General features: G+C 41.7%; 1 protein-coding gene and 1 long non-coding RNA gene across 5 annotated transcripts in view; one reads left to right on the forward strand and one right to left on the reverse strand.

The window, feature by feature from the left end:
* Window positions 1–14261, reverse strand: part of LOC138728559 (uncharacterized) — a 139333-nt gene extending 125072 nt beyond the window's left edge. Inside the window, exons 1-4 of one of the 3 annotated variants that reach the window (XR_011338722.1) lie at window positions 13975–14261; window positions 10183–10414; window positions 7784–7845; window positions 6796–6823 (exon numbers count right to left, since the gene is read on the reverse strand). This is a non-coding gene — a long non-coding RNA (uncharacterized lncRNA). Of the gene's footprint in view, window positions 1–6795; window positions 6824–7783; window positions 7846–10182; window positions 10475–13974 lie in introns of those variants that run through there. The other 2 variants (XR_011338720.1, XR_011338721.1) reach the window with 2 other exon arrangements.
* Window positions 14262–14425: 164 nt separating this feature from the next.
* PTPN1 (protein tyrosine phosphatase non-receptor type 1) overlaps window positions 14426–17494 on the forward strand; it is a 43257-nt gene continuing 40188 nt past the window's right edge. For both annotated transcript variants that reach the window (XM_069872006.1, XM_069872007.1), the window contains exon 1: window positions 14426–14601. In XM_069872006.1, the coding sequence (XP_069728107.1) occupies window positions 14464–14601 (138 nt within the window). In that variant the 5' untranslated portion in view covers window positions 14426–14463. The remainder of the gene's footprint in view (window positions 14602–17494) is intronic.

Raw genomic sequence — 17494 nt, forward strand, 5'->3', positions numbered from 1 at the left:
CTCTGCAACCTGATAATTAGCAGTAGCAAATGCATATGTCTATGCATATTTAACTACGCCAACTGATAAAATTCTCAGTGATAAAATTCAGTACGGCTAAAATACCATCCTATCTGGTCATGGGACAGTCTCTGTGATGTGAGCTATAAGCTACACCTTGCCACACCTACAAATGTATTAATTAAACGGAATTTTTGTCAAGTCATATTATCACTGAGAGATTTATTCTTCCTTCAGAAATGTTAGTCTGAGTTAAAAACCCACAAACTCACCCAGGTACTCTTTTTGTACCTAAATTTCAGTATGTGTTAGACTACACTAGTCTGCACCTTCCCTGACCAGGCAAACATACATCCACACTGTGGATTGCCCAGCAGGTTAACTTGTCCAGTTGCTCACCAGTTGCTCAACTGTTAAGCATCACAATGCTCAGCCCCTTTGATATTCTCCCCCTAAGTTACCAAAGAGCTGATCATATTGCCTGACGTGGATAAAAATGTTTCCTATCAATTTTACATTATTTCATAATGACAAAATTAAGGACAGTTGTGAAACACAAGCTTCCTAATGTCATAACATTTAAACCATAATCACAACATTCTTTTTCCATCTTTGTAAGTTTTTCTTACTGATTGCTCTTAGTCTGAGCACTGGAGAATACTTTTTCAAAGTAGCCACAGATTAATCTCTTCATTTCTAATAGATATTCTGCTAGCTTCACATCTCATTAGGTCACCTCTGTTTGACTACTGTTTCAATACTGAGCAATTACCACTGTTTGGGCAATAGTACTGTACTTCTTCCATTCCTGGCTTTACATTGACATCAACTGCTTCACAAAACTTATTAAATCCAACATTTTCCACAATCGTCTGGAATTCGAAGCTCTAATGCAAAATTCTGACCTCACTTCAGCTGGACTTTGCCTGAGAACAGTCTGGATTTTTTCTAATCCCTACAAAAAACTGCTCTACAGCAAAAACAATTGGTTGGATGTCACTTGTGAAATCATTAATGTGACAAGATTTATGATACTTTGAATAACTTATTTAATGGATTTTCTCTTCTTCATTATTTACTTGGGATCTAGGCTTATGTGCAGAATGTGCAAACCTAAACACAAACAAGCCCAAATCATCTTATTGTCTGAACACGCATTTTTTGGTTTTGGGTGTACACAGTCCCATCTATTGTAACCAATGATATAGTGCCAGAATTTCAAGCCATTAGGTGGGTCACGCGTCCCATGGCACTTTTCATCTGGGCGACAGATGTAAGACAAATGTGATACGCACATACACTAAAGAAGGAAGAGTGAAATTAAGATGTTAGGAAGCCATTGTATTTAAACTACTTATGTCTGGACTGGAAAAAATATCTGAGAAAAATTCTGAAGTATGAACATTTAGCTGTGTTCTAAACTAGAACAAACTGAAGACCTCCCAATCTTTTTCCAGGAGGAGAACACGAGCACATAACCCTTGTACAGGCAGCCAAATTTCAAGCAGCTAATTCTTCAAGGCACTTCTCTGAGGCATAGGAGACAAAAATTAAAGTGCCTGTTGTGAATGACAGCCCTAACCACTGGACTTCTTGATTTTCCAAAATGGGAGAGTGTCTCACATTCTCTTACTTTGACTAAATATTCCATTCTGGATCTCAGAAGGGTTTTGTAAAAAGCACATGTCCACAAGGGTTTTCTCTTCTAACCAAACAACGTTTTTAGACAAAGAATGTTTTCCTAAAAAAATCTCAACTGGTACTCAATCATTCATCTTAAAAGCTTAGCCATATATTTCTATTTCAGATAAGGAAAATAAGACCTTGAGCCACAGAATTCTGGGACTGTATGAAATATTGCATGGTGGAATGTATTTCATAGATCTGTATGCTAATCTGCTTTAAAATAGTCCAATTTTCTGTGAAGACACTGCCTTTTCCAGCACTTAAAACTACTCTCTGGCAGCAGAGATTATTCACCTCATAAAACAAGATGTTCTAATACTTGAAACTGCTTTTCTGTAGAAAAATTAAGTCCCTTGTTCCATCTCAAAAGTTCCTTGCAAAAAATAACCAAAACAACCCCTGTAAACCCCATGCTAATACAGCTAATTAATTAACAAATTAATATTTTATCTGATTTTGCTGACTCTGAAAGCCATGTACAGTCATACAAAGATCTTTCAAAAGGAATTTTGTTTGTTTGATTCCCTTCTGGATTTCTTGGCGGTTTTATTAGAACAAATGAATTATTGCTTTAAGGAAATAATTGCCAAAATCTCTTAACCTCTAATAAGAACTCTAGTTTCATTTTCATTAAAATCTGCAGCAAATTGCCACAAATGGGAGCACATTACAGGGGTAAAGAATCAGTAATTTTGAATTTATTATCAAAAAGAGAAGTGGAAATTCATACTACTGACTTGTGCAGAATAAAACTGATAGATGAATGGAAAGTTAGCTGTCCCCACTTAATCCACTGGCAGCTAAATCTAAATCCCAAGTATTCATATTTCTTCTGTTTAATTTCAGATTTTTAAATTAAAGCTATCTTCAGTATATCAACATTTACCTGGCTTACAATTAAACTACAGGGTGCTAAGCACAAATCACAGGGTACATGGAATCTGGTGAATATTCTGGACTATGCATCTAGGTAACAAGATTTTTTCTCCAAGACATGAACACCAGACAATATTATAAGATCTTTTTAATTGTTTCACTATTTAGTCTCCAGATGGATTCAGACTTCCAGTACACCACACAAGACCTGGAAATACATTCTGCGCAGTCATCCTGTGATTTTCAAAAGCATTTATAACACTTGGGAGACTGAATCTTTAATTTCCAAACCAGTTTCTTGTATGTTCACATCACAGAATGGGTACTTACACTTCTAAAACTACGCACTTGTGACAGAGCACTGGCACCCAACCAGAAACACTATTGCTGAATCATGGCAGAGGTGTGATGCCATCAGAAATGGGACAGGAAGGCAAGGCTTACTGGAGTCTTGCTACACCTAAGTTATATTATTTAAAGCTGTCAAATAATCTATCTGCAGAACTGTGCAGCATCATGTTCTTGTGTCAGCCTGGCATCTCTACCACTCATATCACCTCCTGGCATAGACACACCTTTTAAAATTCTAGTCGATAGCTTTAGAAAATGTTATCCTGAACTAGAGATCCGCACAGCTTAGCGCACACGGTGGTGCCAATTGCATATGCCATTTCCTACATCTGGACCATTTAAAAATGGTTTGAAACATAGTAAGATAGTCATTTGACAAAGAGAGTAAGTTAAACAAGCAATGTAGAATGTGCATGTCTAGATTAAATATGCCTGACTCTATTGATGAAAGTTTCACTACAATGCAAAGTTAAAAGAAGCCATCTTAATACAAGATGATTCAGACCTATCTGATACAAATCATCCTGTTGGGAACAGATACTCCATGAATAAAGGTGGTTTGTATTCTTTTTAAGAACTTTAGATACATATTAGTTTTGGTTGTCACACAGACCTGCTCTCTGAGAGGTTACTGTGACCCACTCATATTGATCTACATGCAGATAGGAGTGAAATGTTGACGTTTTGTCAGTGCTTTTATGTTTTCACAGACAATATTTTTCACAGGAACCAGAATAAATTGATTTGGTGAGATATCCTCCTGTTTGATCAGTTACAAAAGCAAGATTCATCCCTGCTAGGAGGGCTTTCTTTATAAATAAGGAGATCTTGTGATTTAATTCTTTAGCAAGAGCACTCAAAAACTATTCATGCCTGGTATTCTCGTTGCCCGATGCCACAGACAGACAAAATAACTGTTTTTTAAAGAAGCTAAACATACAAATGTAAGTTCAATATGCATATAAACTGCTTCTTCATTTTTCTGACTACACATGCAGGTGACACAACTGCACTCACATTCCACAGTTTCTGTAGGAGCTCACTAATGTTCGTGTGCATACACAGCAAATAATACAGTAACATTCAGCTTCCTAACATGTTTGCAAGCCAGTTGCATGGGGATTTTACGTATGCATTTGGATACCCAAAGTATCTGCTCCAAAATGATTAAAATGTAAAAAAAAATATGAAAATAATTCTGGGATATCACTTACAATTATTGGCATATAAAAATAAAAAATCCTTCAAAACATACAGGCTAATCCTTCCACTCATTTTAGCATTGGAAAAAAAAAACCTGATTTGAAGATGTATTCTGCAAGAACAGAACTAAGGCAGAACTAGAAATAAAGATGCAGATTTGTCACCAGGATAAAATATCTAATAACGAAACTACTGAAGCACTGGAATAGAATGTCTGGGAATATTACAGAATCTTCATCCATTTAGGTCTGTTCAGGTTCATCTGAGTGCTTTCACTCCCTGCTCCAACACATTTTATGCCTTTAGTATTCTTCTCCCCAACTGATTTCTCAGTGATGCTGACATTAACAGGGAGAAAGAGATACACCCATGGATATTGAAATGGAAGATCAATGCTGCAAGGTGCAGAGCTGAGAATGGAAGATGTGGATGAGAAGCAATGATAAGCAAAAGAGTGGAAATTCATTGCTTATCCCTACCTTTACCTCAATCTCACCGATACGTCCTGTACTCTGTTCCCAGCAACTCTGTCAACATATTCTCCTCCCCTCCACTGCCAGCATGTACTGTAGAGCTCAGCTTGAGAATATCAGACAAACATAACACTTGGCAAAAACATACCTGTAGCTGATCACTAATTCTACCTCTTGAGATCTCTTCCAACCAAGCTTTAATACTATTCCTCTTTCATGAAACGTAAGGCCAGATTATGGCTAGTCAGTTTGTATAGGATATATTGGAAATTTCAAAAGCTGCGTGTTTTGCCCCAACGCTAGTTTTCATAGGATATGTGAAGAAGTAAAATGTGGGCAAGACACTGTCATAATTCTGCAATAAAAATTCCATACGGATTATTTACACTCCTAAATAAAAATAGAAGTGGATATGTCTGCTGCCAGACAGACCATAAGCAGAATATATAGGAACGCTTTAAAATTTAAGTGCTTCAGTTTATTGCTTCTATGTACTTCAAATGAAATTCAAATACAAGATTAGAATTCCTTCTTGAACCCTTGCTCAAACCATTGAAAACTTCTTTAAGAAAATGCATTTCTCTGTGCTACCCTATACAATTCACACAAAAGGGAAGTAGTAGTAAAGCAGGGACTTGCACCTTGCTCTTATTTCTTGATCACAGAGCTGATTACACATAACAAAAGGGACAGGGCTGCATCACGAATGGTGATGCCAAACAATTTATACTCTGCACCAATATTACAGAGTTGGGAGGAATTACATCTCAAGGCACAATAATTCTTGGAGCTTCCTTTGAAACACAGCAGTTCTGAAAAATGGTGGCGACTGGTCCCTAAACAGCAAGCTATTCCAACAGTATCAACCATTGTAGCTTTTATAAGCCATAACGTTCCATAAATAAGGTGTTAAAAGACTGAAAGAGAATTTTATAGATTAAATATTACCATTTCCATCTAAACATGGGGTTAAGTTAGGTTGATAGTTGGCCTGAGAATACCTGATTCAGGTGAGGAGGGTGGAGGCACAGAAAAAATAACCAATCTCTCCATCACCAGACAGATCTGGATGAAAGCAACATCAAGGTACCTCTTCTCAGACAGCAAAACATGAGGGAAGTTAACAAAATATTCCTCAAATTTTAAGGATTTTGTTGTGTCTGGATCAACATAACACTACTCACTGAGAGGGTTCACAAGATTTCAGGCTCTTTGGAGTACTGCACAGTCCACAAGCCACCATCATCATCATCATCATCATCATCATTATAAAATACTAACAGACAAAGACCTGAAAATTCAGTTTCCGTTTTTATACATTTCATAAGGCATTTTTCAGGCTTTGTAGAATCAGATAGCTAGCATACAGTAATAACAAAGCTGTTCTCTAATTTATACTAACCATTGTTTCATCTACCTGTTGAGGTCAGATAGAATACTGGCCCCTGAATACACACCAGCAGCTCAGCACCACCACAATCATGTATTGTGCAATTTCATTGTCATTTGAGAAAACAGTGTATACTTCCAAGAGGATTTCAGAAGAGTCAATGTAGGTTAAAACATTCCCTCCCCAATCCCACCATCCTGTCCATTCTCCACCCCAACACCTCCTCCTGCACACGCACAACTTCTCCCTTCTGTTTATTTTTGGTCTTAAACACTCTAAGCAAAAATTGACTTTGGCTGCTCTTCCTGAACTCTGAAGTGTTTGAGCAGATAAGATTCAGATAATACATTAGAAGAAAGTTTCATAGGTCCCTTTTCTCCTGGCAGGCAGTCACTCAAGGCCAACCGTGCACTCAGGTTTCTTTCCCCTGCTGCAGTACTTTTCTGGCTTGTTTGCCTATCAAACTAGGCCACATTTGAAATTTTTACTATATCTGACTTGGAAAAAAAAAATCTAGTTGAAAGATACTTGTTTATATACAGTGCTGGGGAAATACAATGTCTAAATCTACCTACTGTCATCCCAAGCGCGGTGTTAGTTTCTCAAGCAGTTTTATTGAGCTCTTCTCTCTCCCTTTATGGGAAATAAATTAAGAGCAATAAAACTCACACATTGTAAAAGAAATAAGATACACCTCCAGAAATAACTGGTCTTTAGAGGATAATATGAGAATTGTCACACTTGTTTCAGTGAAATAGTGGTTAAAATGGACATGCTCCTTCTTTTGTATCACATTTTTTCCACTTAGAGGCTTACCTGAAACTTGAAGGCTCTCATTCAGCTCCTGGGTAGAATGAATTTCAGGGTATAAGGCATTTTCTGCCACTACAACGATCTGGCTTAGGTGTGTTGGGAGGCAACTGCAGTAAGTATTAAGCTCAACATTGAGCTGTGCTCAGCACTGTTTATCTCTGCTTATCAGAGCCCATAATAATTCTCTGTGTCACCAGGAGATGGCATATGGAAGTAGCTCCAAACAGAATTATTTAAAATATGACCTTATCTTAATTCAAAACACAGTTTACTCTGAACCACTGAAATTGTAGATTTAGTTGTGGTGCCTCAAGATTAAGTCTTTACTGGCAATACAGGCCAATTGTATTGATATTTGTCTTCTGTAATCTTCCTGCTCCAGCATCAATGGACTCAGTTGTTCCAGAAAAATTGTTTATGTAGCCATGTGGTTCACTACAGTGGAGACCTGATCTCTCTTAAAAATAACCCAGGAAAAAAACTAGCGTTTTTTTAAGTAGATGAATTCCCAGCTCCACTCTAAGTGCAGCTGCATAAATAGTTGGGCTGGCACGACTGAAGGGGTGGTATACCACAAAACCCAGCAGCAGGTGGCAAAGGAGGTGAGGCTAGGTCAATATTGCTGTCCAACACTTTGCCTTTGGATACATAGCCTCCAGTCTAGTCAGTATGTGTGTAGTTCACTTAGCTTCAAACTAAGCCTCCTGGCAGCAGTGAACTCGGAACAGACTGCAAAACCCTACAGGAAACTCAGGTAAATTTGCAACTGGCTTGCTCGCACTGAATGCAGTCACAGTGAAACCGAGAACATAACCGTCTCAATGTTAAACTAACAGGGTATCAATAACTTAGATTTAAACTAATGCTTCCTTGCATATGTAAAACCAGCAGACACAACTTTGAATTAACTACAGACATTTCCTTGAACACGTGTCTTCAACTTGAGGTGAAAAACACTGATACTTGCAAGACCACAGGTCTGCAGACTCACCCATTCTGTAGCCCTGGGATGCACAGGTGAAGGTGATTCCAAACTCAGATATGCCTTATCTCCTGTAAGGAAAAAGGGTTATTTAAAGAAAGGGTTTCTGCAAACATTCCCTCATTAATATAAAACATTGTATAAAGCAGAAAACAGTGAGTGAAAGCCTTGGCGTAAAATACTCTATAATCACAAAACATACCCCAAACATCTTTTATGACATTAGAGAAAGTACACAGTACCTGAGGCTCATATGACAGAATCAACTGCATTTTGAAACCCTTATTTAGAAAGCTAAGCAACCTGGCAAGATTTCAACATAGGCTTCCTAAAACCTAATGCTGCAAAACTAAAGCCAGCTCTGCAAGTGTAATTTTATTTTATTAACATCAAGTTAGCCATTAAAAAAGTCTTTCCAGTAACTATTTCCCTGTCAGTTGCAGCTTGACCTAAAATTCTTAGGAGAAGTAAAATTATTCAAAGCTATGATTCGTAGGAGCAGTAAGTACTACAGTGCCATCCAATGGTAAGATGGTCTTTAGCAGCTATGACTTCCTTACAAACTTCTGTCTCTAGCTGCTTCTGCCACAAGATGACATTAACCTTAAACACATTGTGCAAAACCCAGGAAGGGTGAAAAAACATCAAAAGCAACAGAAGGTGCACATGCTCACACATATGCTTTTCACTTCTCACATAGGAACATTTTATCCCACTATCACTGATGGCTCAAACTTCAATGTATAGATTACAGGTAGCTACCCCTTCTTTCTTTTTACATAGTATTCTGGGAGATTACTTCTTAAGGTTAATTTAGTGTAAACTGATGTACTTCACAAAAAAAAAGGCTATTCTTACTCTTTTAATGGGGACAGGAAGCAGAGTTTTTTGTACCCTACTCCATATTTGCAACTTTCTTTATCAAATTGCTTTGAAATATGGGGCATGAAGAGAAGATATTAAACGTATGTTTGAGTTTGGACAAGCACCTTCTTTTTTTATGCAGTGGAATAAGCAACAAGATCCAATTCTTTCTTTTCGATTCCCATTTTCTTTTCAAGTGCGAGGTTCTAATGGACAACTAAAACCTCCGAGTCAGAGAATAGTGGGATGAAAAAACAACGTGCCTCAGGTTACACAGGTTGGAATTATTTTGGGGAGGGAATGCCTTCCTCTCTAAAGTGCAAGAAGAGTTGTGTCCTGAGATCACAGAGCAGTTTCAATTACCTAATCCTCCCCATTATTACAAGGATCTCAGTCACCTCACTCTCAGCAATGCTTTTAATCTTTTCTGGTTTTTTTCTTGCAATGCTTTCCAGATTTTGTAACTCCCAGTATTTTGTAAGGTTGGTTGTAAATTTTAAATTTCTTGTAGGTTGTTCCTCTAGTATTTGTTTTGGAGCTGAGAAATGAGTTGTTGTAACATGCAGCAGTGCTGCAGCCTTTCACAAGTACATCTGCCCACAGTTTAGATGCCAACTCTACTCAGATTCTAAGTTTCAGCTTCATCCTTGGAGATTCAGAGGCATTGTCATGAGTAACACAGGATAGTGATGTAACTATCATTACAGAAAACAGTTCATTTCAAAGAAGACAATTGTTTCATTACCTGACCTGCTCTGCTCCTACCCAGCTGTCTACAGTAACACTTCCAAAACGAGACACCAACCGAGTAAACAAGTTCAAAACTGACCCTTCACACGGTATTAATTATGGAAGAGTGACACCAAGCGGTTACTTTTAATGGCACGCACATTTCTTGTTGCTACAGGTAATTCTCTCTCTCTCAATAGCCTCTTTGTTAGAGATCATTTTGCGGCCCAGTTAAATTACTACGGTTTGAGAAGGACTCAGAGTCACGCAGTGAGCTAGGCTGAGGTAACTGGATACTGAGCTCCATGTCAAGGTGTGAATCACATCACAACATGTTGACATTTTCCTTCTGAAACTAAAGATGCGGCTGACCCACAGTTACAGAGTAGACACCCTGGATGACAAATTCAGCACAAACACGTGGCATGCGAGGTACAAACACAGTGCCTTTCCTCAGTTTAGAAAACAAGTCCCAAGGCATGACAGGTAAAGCACTAAAGCTGGTGGATGGCACCATCCCAAATGTCAGCACACACAGTGTGACGTCAATGCCATGACCCCTTGGCTCCTCATAAGATCTGTCTGGCTTTAAATCCAGTTCTGATCTTTAATGTGCCATCAGAAATAATTTTTTTTGCTGTTTGCATCTCCTTTCCATCACTATTACCTATCCTCATTTTCCACTCTGCAGCTTCTTTCATTCCTGATCCAGCTTAATTCCTGTCAGGTCAGTGGCAATGATCCAGTAAAACCATCCAGTTCTGGTTAGGCTGCCCATGAGGCCAACTCTACAGACCAAATAAAGTGAAACCAACCCCTGATGGCTGCTCCTGCTCTCCAACTGATTAGGCAACGAAGGGTCTAGCAAACCAGGCTGCTTCCAGGTTGGCCCCGTTCCCAGCCATCCATGAAGATGCTGATTCTCTGTGAGACTTACATCTGAAACTTGTGAACTCATGTGCCAGTGTTCTTCATAGCTGTGCTCTTCTCCTTCCACCAAGGACTTCGTTTTGCGTTGCACTGCGTCCACTGCCATTAGACCACATTCTGAAAACAAAGAGAGGGGCTGTGTATGAGAACCACCTTTCAACTGTTACCACAGTGGTTAGATCTTATTACACTGGCAGACCTGCATTCAACTCTTGCCTCTGCTTGAGGGCTACACATTTGTCACAACACCTAAGCAGTGCCCTAACCATGAGGTCGCAAAGTCCAGTGTGGACTTTTAGCCTCCTTTACATATGAGAATATGTTTTGCACACTCATCACCAGCAGGACTAGGACCTGACTGTTCTTTCTGATGAGTTACCTAAGACTGCGCTGTAGTAATTTTATCCTTGAACTGTGTTCATTGTGAAATTTTCTCTTTCTATTAAAAAAAATTCTTGTTTGTACATCTCCTGAAGGCAGGTCAGATCTGCGAATTCAGATACATACTTTCCTGGGCCTTTGACTTAGATGCTTAATCCCCTCTGAAGTATATGGACTAAAATATTTAAGTTTCCTATTTTTGCTACTTCCTATTGCAGTATCTCATCCTGGTCTCCACTAGGCATGCTATCTTTTCTAAGTTCCACTCTTAACCATCTGCCTCTTCAAGGAGCTTTAAAGTTAGGTGAGCCTGATATTAATTTGTGTATGTTACCTTAGTATTTAAAAAATTACAAGCTAATGTACATTTTCAGCAAAGAAATCATAGCAAGTTAGAATATACCAGGCTTGATTCTGATCTTGCAAACAGTAATATAAATCAAGAATAATTTTATCATGTTAAAACTAATGCAAACATCAGAACAAACATCATCCCATTGCACTGGGTTTTTCTCATGAACTTACAGGTACTTCAAAGTAACCAAGGGACAACATGTGAGTTGTTAGAGCCTTGCGTGGTGTAATATTAGTGAGGAAAATCAAGACAGAACTGAACTTTCCAGAGTAACAATCCTGCATGCCTAACCACAACAAAAGAGAAAATCGGAACAAGGAATGGCTAAGATGCAACACCAGAAAGACATACTAGATGATCCAAGAGATTATATACAACATGTATCATATTTGCAGCCACTTTACTGGAGATATGTAATAGCGGCTATTTTAAACTAGGTCATCTCAAAATTCTGAATATTGTTGGCAGAAAGGCAAATTAAAACTTTAACATGATTACACTGAATAAGTAATTTTATGGCTTTCAAATGAATTAAAAATAATAGTTTGTTCTGTTGATGTTTATTTTTAAACTCAAGGCCAGGCTGTTTCACATTGTTTTGTGGGTAGCTAGAGCTTAGCTAGAGATTTATGAAGATGTACTGGCAGTTTCTACAATATCTTATTTTCTGGGTTACTCTGTCAAGTGTTCTGCTGAATATCAATTTGTTCAGGGCAATATATGAGCTTTTGTCATTCAAGGCAATTATTTCCGTGACAACAGTACACACTTAGCAGAACAAACTGCTGATGAATCACTGACTTAAGAACTTGTACTGATTTTATTTCTTATGCCCATTACAGTAACATAAGCATAAAAAAGTGTATGCTATCTTCCTTTATAAAATGCTTATGCACTGCAGTAATCCAGTTGCATTTATCTGTAGCATCACAAGCTTTGACCCCTTCTAAGTAGGATCCGGCTCATGCCTGCATGAAGAATGGCCTTCCACAGGAGCTGCTCTTTGATGACATTATAAAGACTCATCTCTCAGCATGGAATCACTGAAACACAGCAAGACTCCCGACTCCCCATATACATTCATAATTCATGACCCCGAAATAACAGGGAAAGGGGAAAGAAGCAAAGTTTTTAAATTTATCTTCACATCCCCAGGTCCAATAGGTCAAAAATTCATCACCTGGACTCAAGATAAGGATACAGAGCAGCCAGACTGGGAGAGAAGATGCAGTCCTGCATTCATTGCTTTTAGAAATACAGAAGCAGGTCTCAATAGGTGCAAACACTTTCATTCATGGGACTAATAATGCATCTGCCTAGCTCCAAAAATCAGGTCAAGAGAAAGCCCATGAAGAAAGAAAGGCAAAAAATCTTTTTAATACCATCTGCTAATCCCTTTATGCCACATGCAGCAGCTGACTAGAAAATAATGTTTCATTGTTTACCCAAGTTAAGTCATTTATCCTATTATGATGCTTTCCACAGCTTGCCTTTGCTGTGGGTGTTACTATAGACCTTCCTCCCTAATTCTGGGGCCCTTAGCTCACATCTCTGACTATTCCACTCTTCTCAGAGAGCATCTCTTTGCACTTACATAGTCTAGTAAGCAAATCACAAACAGGGTGGCATTCTGGGGCTGAAAACTGAAAGAGAGCCTCTTCTAAAGACTGCACAGTAGAGTGATCAGGAGCAGCCGAGTGACATTGATGCATCTTGTCTGTCGAGAACTCTACTACTCTCACCGTCTTCAATCCAGGCTGTGCTTAAGGTATTCACAATCAAGTTCACTAATGAAAAATGTTGATCCTACCTGCTCTAACAACCTATTTTTTGGGTCAGTGTTCACACTGCGGAGATACCAGGTACACCAAGTCTGCACCAGCCCTCAGAAGTAGTCCTACGCTCTAAAAGACTGAGAAACAGTAATCCGACAAACAGAAGCTGGCTGACATGAGGAATAAAATTCCTCACTTTGGAAACGAAGTGTGCTCTAGCATTATACATGGGATAACTACACCCATATGTTTGGAACAACTGCTCTTGAAACTCAGGAAGAAAGATGTTCTGTGTTCAGTTCTGGAGTCCTCAGCATAAGAAGGACATGGACCAGCTAGAGCGAATCCAGAGGAGGCCACAAAGACGATCCGCGGGCTGGAGCACCTCCCACAAGAGGACAGGCTGACACAAACTGAGATTGTTCAGCCTAGAGAAGAGAAAGCTCTGAGGAGAAATCATGGCAGCCTTCCAGTACTTAAAAGGGGGCCTACAGGAAAGCTGGGAGGGGCTCTTCATCAGGAAGTGAAGTGACAGGGCGAGGGGTAATGGTTTTAAGATGAAAGAGGGAAGATTTAGATTAAATATTAAGAAGAAATTTTTTAGTGTGAGAGTGGCGAGGCCCTGGCCCAGGTTGCCCAGAGAAGTCTTGGCCCCCCCTCCCTGGAGGGGGCTTGGAGCCCCTGATCCAGTGGGAGGTGTCCCTGCCCAGGGCAGGGGGGTTGGAACTAAATGGGTTTTAAGGTTCCTTCCAACCATTCTATGATTCTGTGTTGTCTCTCTGCTATGAGATGTACAGGCTACCACTTTATCTGGCGTTGCCTTATGGAAAGGGTGGGATGGAAAGAGAAACCTCTCCCTCCAGGGACAGGACTATAGCACCTTCCGAGCAGCCTCCATTTCAGAGGAGGAATCCAAGAGCCGAGGACACACCATCAAACTCCCTTCACACACATTCCCTTAAATCAAAGGCTATGGGACAACTGACAGGAACTTCGTTCTGCCGCCTGTGTAAGAGTGAAAAACAAGCCCTCCACCTCCTGCCTGCAGTCAGAGAGCACGCGGCTGTTTTCCCACCCCTGAAGCGAGCACCTGCACGCCAGCGCCTCCCTGGCAGCCCCTCCTCTGCGATCCTACCGCTGCGTGGGAGTTTTAAAACATTTCTGACCTCCTTGCCTCGAAGGAAGGGTTGTAAACAGAACAGAGTCTGGGTTGGACAAACACGCCGGGTCCGGCCGCCAGGCACGGCTCCCGCCCTCCCTCACGCTCAGGAACCGGGACTCGCCGGCCTGGGCGCCCCAAGCGCTCCGACCACCGGCTCCTTCCTCAGGCGGATCCCGCCGCCCGGCGCAGCTCGGGACCCCCCGACCGGCCAAGGACGGCGCTGCCCCCTCAGCCCGTTCGCCGGGCGCTTCAGGGAGGCGCTACCGGGGGAGGAGACGGACGGTGCCGCCCCGCCCGGCAGCCGCTTCCGAGCACCTCCTGGGGCGCTCCTAGGGCGGGGGCAGAACCGCGCTACATCCTATGCCTGGCGGCCGCCCCCCACCCCCCGCACCGGGCTCTCCGGCGCCGCCCCCCCCCAGCCCCGCGGCTGCGGCCGCCCCGGACGTGTCGTCGTGGGCGCGGGCGGCGCAGTTCCGGCGGCGCGGGGGGCGCGATGCAGGGCCGGGAGCCGCGGCCTCGGGAGCAGCCGGAGCGGCGCGGGGGGCAGGCTCGGCGCGGCTGCCCCACCATGGAGATCGAGAAGGAGTTCCACCGGCTCGACCAGGCTGCCAGCTGGGCTGCCATCTACCAGGTGAGGGGCAGCTCTGCCCCCGAGCCCCTCCGTCCCCCGCTCTCCGCAGCCGCCTGGGTCTGTGTCCCCCCCACACCCCTTCCAGCCCCGCCGCCGAGCGCCCTGCAAGGGCAGCGCTGCCCTCCCCTTGTCCCCCCTTGCCCCCCATCTCTCTCTCTCCCCCCTTATCCCCCGTCTCTCCCCCTTCTCCCCCCTTTTCCCCATCTCCCTCTCTCCTCCCTGCTCCCCTCATCTCTCCCTCTTCCCCCTTCTCCCCCATCTCTCCCTCTTCCCCCTTCTCCCCCATCTCTCCCTCTTCCCCCTTCTCCCCCATCTCTCCCTCTTCCCCCTTCTCCCCCCATCTCTCCCTCTTCCCCCTTCTCCCCCCATCTCTCCCTCTTCCCCCTTCTCCCCCATCTCTCCCTCTTCCCCCTTCTCCCCCATCTCTCCCTCTTCCCCCTTCTCCCCCCATCTCTCCCTCTTCCCGCATTCTCCTCCTTTCTCTCCCCTTCTCCCCTCATCTCTCCCTCTCCTCCCTTTTCCTCTTTTCTCCCCCCGTCTCTCCCTCCTTTTGGGGCTGGAGGAGAAGGGGCTCCTTTTCGGGGTTCCTCTGCTGCACCCCGTTCTCTCTCCCGTTGCAGCCTCCAGCGAAGCATAGACGGGAATGCTTTTCAACCTTTTAAAACCGCCCCTTCCCTCCCCTCGAGGCTGTAAATCCGAGCATCGTGTTTGCCTTTTTCCTAGAGAAAATCGGTGGTGGGCAGCACTGCGTGCACCCAGCCCATCGGTCACTTTAATGCTAGGACAGAGTCTGAGAGCAGCTTGGTAGTGATCCCTGGGCGATTATCTGCTGCTGTTGTTTACCATTTCATTTACTGTATTTTTTGGTGACGTTTTAGGAAACCTGTGTGGCAAACCTGAATGCCTGTAAGGAGATTTACCGACTGGACCCAGCTTCGTGCATACAAGCAGCAGAAATTAGGGCTTTTCCCCTTAAAAAGTTCTTTGTGCGTTGACCCAAAGTGGAGTTTAAGAGAAGGTGCAGTACCTGAGTGGTTGGGTGGATGCATTCTGTCACATCAGGTAGCATTACTGTAAAATCCATTTGAATAGTTAAACTGGCTTATTGCATAAACTAAGGAGTTTTAAGTTCATGTTTGCAACATAGAAATTGGGCTTTGGTTCCCTTTCACTATGAATTTCTCTGGCAATAGGCATTAAAAAGGAGTTACAGAAGTGAAATAAATGAACTCCAGTTTCACAGCCACAGCAGACAAGTCTTAAATGTAGTAGCTTGCAGGATGAAAATCTCCAGTTGTTTGACAATTAGGGAATAAGCATGAAACGTTGAGTGTGCTTTTCAGAAAGTCCATTTTTTGTTAGTGTATTTCATTTCCTGCAGAGCTTCAGAGCTTGCTAACTGTATCAGTTGAAAGTCATGTGCATATATGACGTTATGCTTTTGCTAAACTGTTCTTGACGATTTGGTACGTTGCAGGCTTAGTGCTCGGGAAATGGTTTTGAGTAATATAGCTGTGTAACGGAGGTGGCACATATTTCTATGGTTACGATTTTAATTACAGCAGTGAACTGTATAAGGAGAAAGAGGGACAGTGGCGTATTTTTAATGTGGGATCGGCATTCAGTGATATTTTTGTCCTACTTCCTTTGAATAATTTGACTCAGTAGCCTGCTCAGAGTGTGACATCGCGTGAGGTTTTACTGAGGACTAAAATTCAACTCTAAAAAAATAGATTAAAGCGATTCTTTGATTTGCATTTAACTATTGACAAGCACAAGAGGTGGGGGTTTAGCTTGTGGGGTTTTCTTTCATTAAGATTGGTTAGTTAGAATCTGCATATTTTTATCATGTAAGTCAGTTTCTCAACTGCATCCTGCTTTTAAATGTCAACTGTTGAAAATGACATTTTGGCAGATCACGTACATCTGGAAGAACAATGTATTTCACTATAATCTATGCTTTGGGCTATGGCTGTAACAATGCAGTTTTCCTACAATTACCAATCTTTGCCTGAAGAATGGAGTAAGTTATTGGTGCAGGAAAAAGTCTTCCTCAAAGTTAATTTTACCACAGTCTTCTAGTATTTGGATGTTATAATTGTAACTTATAATCCAAAAATGTTCACCAGTATTCTGAGTGACACATAATGCAATTTAATAACAGTCACTTCCTCTTGTTTCTTGGCTAAATCTATTATTTAGAGATACAGAACGGTACGGCATCTAGGGGAGGAATTACAGTTTCTACAGGGAAGTGAAGCTAGTTGGAAGAGTGGCTATAAGGAGACTTGTCTGGATGCCACGTGACTTTGAAGGGTTAAAACTGTCCAGACTTCTTTTTTTTGAAGAAGGGGAAGCTGTGTTCACCCATGATAATAGTACAGAAAGAATAAAATTTAGACTTTTTTAATGCATAAATAATCACAGGATGGAGACAAAAACATTTCAAAATGGAGACCTTGCGTGGGTGATTTTGTGACAATCGTATCTTGGGCACTGCACTTAGAGTGGGCCTGTTCTCTGCTGTAGCTGGTCGAAACAGGGTAACACTGATGAAGTTCTCTGTGGTTTGTTATTTGTTGATTTTAGGTTTTGCTTTGTCTTGATTTTTGGGGGTTGTGTTTTCTGGTTTGGTTTTTTTTTTTGAATATCCACTACTGTCCCTTACTTTCATTTAGGTTAACTTGCTGCAAGAGCTGTGAGGTCCTGTAAAGGTTGCTCACAGACCCAGTAGATAAAAAGGACTGGTCTGGTTCTGGCCATTGCTTATATTGTAGAGAAGCATACTAGGACGATAACTGATAAAACAGTAAGTTAAATGAAAAAACATGAGTGTTACAGTGTGATGCTGTGGTAAAGGTATGCAACAGAAAACAAATGCTTAAGGCTAAGT

The sequence above is a fragment of the Phaenicophaeus curvirostris genome, chromosome 18, assembly GCF_032191515.1.
Source record: "Phaenicophaeus curvirostris isolate KB17595 chromosome 18, BPBGC_Pcur_1.0, whole genome shotgun sequence".
Classification (NCBI taxonomy): domain Eukaryota; kingdom Metazoa; phylum Chordata; class Aves; order Cuculiformes; family Cuculidae; genus Phaenicophaeus; species Phaenicophaeus curvirostris.